At 39.6% G+C, this 6,000-nt stretch overlaps 1 protein-coding gene across 1 annotated transcript in view; it reads left to right on the top strand.

The window, feature by feature from the left end:
* Positions 1-3,025: 3,025 nt before the first annotated feature.
* PCDH11X (protocadherin 11 X-linked) overlaps positions 3,026-6,000 on the top strand; it is a gene marked incomplete at both ends in the record, with an annotated part of 390,090 nt that continues 387,115 nt past the window's right edge. The window contains one exon of the mRNA XM_082289139.1: positions 3,026-3,565. Within this exon, the coding sequence (XP_082145265.1) occupies positions 3,026-3,565 (540 nt within the window). The remainder of the gene's footprint in view (positions 3,566-6,000) is intronic.

Here is a 6,000-nt window from a genome sequence, read left to right as displayed (position 1 = left end):
CAATTAAAAAAACCCCCAGTGTATTGTACAAAAGATCAAGCATTGTAAGCCATTGTTGGTTGTTTACTCCTGCTAAACTAACACTGTCTATTACATGTCTATACCCTTTGGTCATTCAGGAAAATCTGTGACAGCAAAAGACACCACAGAAAGTCATGTTAGCATTTATCTAACGTGGTTTATAATTGTGCTGTGCTGCTTTTTCATGCTTCAAAGTGTTTTCTTTACTATGACACAAAAAGAATTTCAATGGAGTGGTTCAAACTTTGTTTAAAGTAAGTAAAAATATGCATAAGAATGTAATGCCAAGTTCCACCCCGCAGCTTTCCTTACAAAACTCTTTAAATCCTGCTGTTGTTATTTTATAATCCGTGGAAACTCCACTGCAGATAAAACTGGGGTTAAAGGCTTATAATTTAGTTTTATTATAAAGCATCTCCTGGTATGATCTCAACTTCCAGAACTGATTCAGGAATGTTGTTGATGAACTTTGTAGATTGTTTCATTTATGTACTCATCCTCATACTGCTTTTTTAAAAAAATACTATTTTTTATGTATTTATTTGGAAGATTTACATATCTGTCTATACAATATTTTTATATTATGATAATTTGTAATAAATACTTGCATCAGTATTGTCACAGAAGAATTTGGGATAGAGGCTAGAATTTGGTTTATATTTATGGTTGTTGTTGGGTTTTATTCATTTCCTCCCCTCAGAAATGTAAATTGAAGATATTATTCTATAAACATCAGGTTTTGAAGGGTTTTTTACCCCTGTTATTTTTCATTTTAATTTGTAATAGAGAGGAAGAAGTTGGAAAATAGTGCTTTATGGTGTGCACAAAGCATGCAACCATTCAAAATATCAACTTTTCCCCGTAACCCATAGATTTTTATTTGTGTTTTCCATAGGAAACAATGCAAATATATTTTTTTCAGTAATAATGGATACAAAGATGTGCTTTCCTGAAATAGGGGCTCTCTGCAGGTTGAACGTACGTGGGAAATTACTTCAATGGGGGTGACAATTGCTGGAGCTGCATTTAAAGAAATATAAGACAGTTAATAAATAAAATTATAACAGCCAAGCTAATACACTTGTACACCATCACCACATTACTCATTAGGCTCATGCTGCTGCCATGGCGTTACCAGTGATGATAATCAGGAGCTGCTGATGACTTCCTTATTTGCATATTTAGAATGTAGTATTATAATGGCTTATAAAAGGCTGTTGGTCCTACACTGTTGCTTCACTCTGGACCCGTGGTTGGTGCTGTTTCGGGTGCTGTGTCACTGAATCCCTGAAGTCCTGCCCATGAATCAGGGAATTCCTGGAATGCCACAGGTCCGATGGTGTCGGTGCCGCATGAGCTGCACATCCCCTTCTCCCCCCATGCCAGCAATCCCCTCCAGGTTCATTGAATTACTCAGGGAGCAAAGCCTTTTTCCATGAGTGGAGACTTACAGCATTGGATTTTTATTTCGCTGTGCTCCTTTTGTATAATGATGAAGCCAGAAAATGCTGTCCAGTGAAATTGTGCTGACATGGGGAGATCCACCTTGCAGATAGAGTTGGAAGGTTCTTTATCTGTTGCTTACTTCCAATCCTAAGCAGTTCACTGTGTTGAAATGGAATAGCAATATTAATTGTTCCTAATCTGTTTCACTGCAAAATCAAAGGTTTTAGTCTAAATTACCCTGCAAGTGGCACTGCTGAAAGGCAGTAACTAATGGGTGAAGGCAATTACTGGCTTCAGTAATTTCGTCAACCAGTGCAACTTGATCTGCAGGAGTAAATCAATCTATGCTATGACAGGGAAGATAAAATGAGAAGAGACAGGAAACAAAATTACACTTTTACCTGCAGAATGAAAAGAATGTAGATGTGTTAGCACAGGTATATTTGAAACAGATGCTAAGCTGATAGGAGCTAAGATTTCATTTACGAGAAAAATCACTTTACATGGAGCTGTTGAACATTTATCTTACAGAAATGCTGTCCTAGAAGAGCCTAAATTCTGGAATGGCAGAATTATGTAAAGATTAGGCAAATATTCTATACATAGAGTTAAAGAGAGTGATTTATTTCTTCAGAGTTCTTGGCTGAAGGCTGTATGCAGCTACAGAGACATCTGTGTGTAGCTGTAAGTCCTCCCATTCCACTTCCATCTTTCTTGAAGTTGTCAACAGTCTTGAGAAGGAGTGTATTATTATTCAGAATCCAGCTTGAAAAGTACAGAATTTTCCTCTGTGCAGAACCAGTTTGTATCTCCCTTTAAAGGTACTGGTATTCCAGAGAATGAACATTAACAGGCATCACCAAATTTAAAATTACATTAAATTTCTTACAGTTCAGTAGACAGATTTCCACACATTGTTGGCTGAAGTTCACCAGACTAAAATTAGGTAATAACATTTTTTTGCTAGTTTAGGTTCCTGAATTAAAAATACCCAGATTTCTTTGTTGTTAACAAACATTACAAAATTTTGTCAGTGCAAAACTTGGGGGAGAATTAAGACTAGTGTTCTTCTATTCCCATATTTAAGCAAGCGGTATAAAAAGATCTGGTTCTCAGCAGATGGTTGGTTGCAAACTTCTTGCCAACTTTTTTCTTAGGAAACAAAAAAAAAAAAAATTGAGGACAATGTGGTGGAGAGATCAAAGGAAGAGGTTTTCCTGAGGAGCAAAGGAAAATCTCATGCTGGAAATAGGGATTCCTGTAATTATTTCTTCATTCAGTATGATCCAGCCCTAAAATTCTTACCTCAGTATTCAGTTAATAGTTTCAAGTAAAAAGTTGTGGGAGGAATTTTATACGTATTTGGGAAGGATTAAGTCAAAGTGACTTTACTAATGAGGCTTTCAAAGGGTTCATGCTGTTTGTTGTAGGAAAGGTGCTCCTTTAGTGTCTCTATCGCTTTAGGAACACAATATTCGGTGACTTCTAAAGCATTTTCCTTTTCCTTTTTCCAGCTACTCCTGGTGTTCTACACGAATACTCATTAGTCATTCTGGAGATGGACTTGCTGTCTGGAACCTACCTCTTGGCAGTCTTGTTGGCCTGCATTGTATTCCAATCTGGCGCACAGGAGAAGAATTACACCGTGCGGGAAGAACTGCCTGAAAATGTCCTCATTGGCAATCTGCTCAAGGATCTCAACCTAACGCTGGACCCAGACATGCCCCTGTCCTCCCCACTGCAGTTCAAGCTCGTCTACAAGACTGGGGATGTGCCCCTGGTGAGGGTGGAGGAGAACACTGGGGAGATCTTCACGGCTGCCAACCGCATCGACCGTGAGAAGCTGTGCGCCGGCATCTTCAGTGAGAACCGCTGCTTCTACGAGGTGGAGGTGGCTGTTCTGCCCGACGAGGTTTTCAGACTGGTCAAGATCAGATTTCTAATTGAGGATATAAATGACAACGCCCCCCTTTTCCCCTCAACAGTTATTAACATCTCTATCCCTGAGAACACAGCCATTAATTCCCGCTACTCTGTCCCGTCTGCCATCGACCCAGACATCGGGGTGAATGGTATCCAGCATTATGAGCTCCTCAAGGTGGGTTTTGTTCATTCTTCTCCGTTACTGTCTATGTTACTGTCCTCTCACAAATGTTGCCAGTCCTCACCAACCCGTTAGAAACCCAAAAACTGTGTACTGCAGTTGTGGTACAGTGCAGGTCCGTGTTGAAACGGGAATCTGTAGCCCTGAGTGCATCCCGGTGCATCGTATCCTCACTCTGTGGGAAGCTGTTTATGTACATGGATGTCTGTATAAGAGAGTGATGAAACATCCATGTCTCCATGAGTTCTCTACCAGCATTCAAAGTGTTTGTACACTTTGGCTGACAGTCTTCTTGAACCATTAAAAATACGTTCTTTTTGCCACTGCCAAGTGCAGCTGTATGTTGTGCTGGGTTCATGTCTCCCATTTTTATTCTTGTTATGCCTCTTTTGCATGACTGTGGAAGCTCAGCAGTAGAACTTTGCCCAGAAGTTGATGTGATGCTCGTCTGTGTATTGATGAGCTATTCCAGAGTGAAGGAGTCCATTTGTCAAAGCAGCTTTGTAATGTCTGGGCAGGAGCAGGTCCAAGATATGCATGAATGCAAGGAGGAGAGCAGTGCCAATGACCTTGAAAGAGCAGATATTTCATATTCTTGCTTCTTTCATTCTTTCTAGTAAGTAACAGGGGAACTGGGGTTAGGGAACAGAGGAGTAACATAAGCATGTGATGTTTATATAAACAAGAGTGTGTGATTGCTAAATACATGATCACTTTTGTTTGAGTTTACTGAAATAAACTTTAGAACAGGAAAGAAACTTACCCTGAAACTGTTGGGGGGAAGCTGAAAGTGCCCTCACTTCCTGTGATTTGGAATAGGGAACTATTTTGTGGTTTGGCTGCTCAGCAGCCAGTCTGGCCCTCATTACTGCTAGAGGAGTATAGATTATATAAACCAATATACTGCTTGGCTGACTGGATAGCTGATATTCGCTGATATCAGTGCTTACTAGCAATTTAATAAAAACAAAGCTCTGCCTTCTTTTCGCTCTTTTAAATTGCTTGGAACCTGAAGCAGTTGCGGCAGTGTGGGTACTAAGGAGTGACAAAGACATAAAAATCTCTTTCAGAAAACTGCATCCCACTGGGCATTTCTGGCTAGCTATCAAAAAAAAAAAAAAAAAAAAAAAAAGAGACCACATACATGTCTGTCTGCTCTGAGTGCAGCCAAGGAACTTAAAACTTTCCAAGAACTTGTTTGAAAGTCTTTGTAGTAAGCTCTTTAAAACTTTTCCTAGGTTATAGGAGAGCAGGTATATCTACGTGTGTGGGTTTGTTTGGGTTGTTTCAGATAGCTAAGCAGAAGCCTCCAGTAGGACACAGTCTTCTTTATGTGTCATGTTAAATGAGATTTTGGGGAATGAATAGCAGCATATTAAATAAATAACAGTAGGAGCAGAAAATAATGAAAAAGCCAGGGTTACACACAAAATGGGGCAAAAAAATACCCAGTCTGAAGAGAGAAATGTGAGTTATCTGAGAAAAGGGCTGTTATTGTAGGGAAAAAAAAAACTGTAGAAAACGGCAAAATCAGGAGTCCCTGGTCCTGATGAGCAACAGTTCAGATCTCCACAACAGCAGTCTTGCTTTGTGAGCTTATTTTTGGACTGTGCACTCAGAGAGAGAGAATGTAGCAGATCAGCAGAGTAGTATCACGTTTGTGTCACACGAGTGGGAGCTCCTCTGAAATCCAACCTATGGCTCTGCCAAGGGCAGCGCTGGGCACAAGGCCTTGTCTGGAGATGCAGTGCGAGATGAGATGGCCTGCCTGAGAGGCTTTTACCAAGAAATGTTCAAATAACTTTCAAATATCAAATTATTTAATTTTAATCAGGGAAAAAATAAATTTAAAAAGGACTTGTTACATGGTTATTCAAGTGTCTCTGAAAAACTGCTTTTGCCACATAATGGAAAGAAAGGTGGTGAGGTTGAACACACACTGGTATGGACTGGAAGTTCTGAAATCTTGTGCTACATGTGCTGCAAACAAAATACTTTGTGAAATCACAGCCCTGTAGGCAGATCTTCTAAAAGAATTAGTTGCATTTTTCTCTTGAATGCCTGTTGGTCAGGTGTTTTTTTTTAAGTTACAGATTCACTGCCTTTAAATGAGCCAGCAATTACACATACCTTGGAAATGATCTGTAAAAACCAAAAAGGAGTTTATGACAGCCAGACACCACTTGGAATAGTATGTCCAGATGTTATTCTACTGGTAATTTTCGGAATGTTAGTATCAAAAGTAATTATAAAATGAATTAAAAAAACCCAGTAGAAATAAAGGATTCTGGTGAGCAGGCAGGAAAAACAGCATGCATTTCCTACAGCAGAGGAGGGCCAGGAAGATAATGAGAGGGATTAAACACCTTTTCTGTGAGGAAAGGCTGAAAGAATTGGGATTGTTCAGCCTAGAGAAATAAAAGGCTGCA

This window comes from Coloeus monedula (genome assembly GCF_965178545.1).
Source record: "Coloeus monedula genome assembly, chromosome: 12".
Classification (NCBI taxonomy): Eukaryota; Metazoa; Chordata; class Aves; order Passeriformes; family Corvidae; genus Coloeus; species Coloeus monedula.
This window is presented reverse-complemented; position numbering and strand designations above follow the sequence as displayed.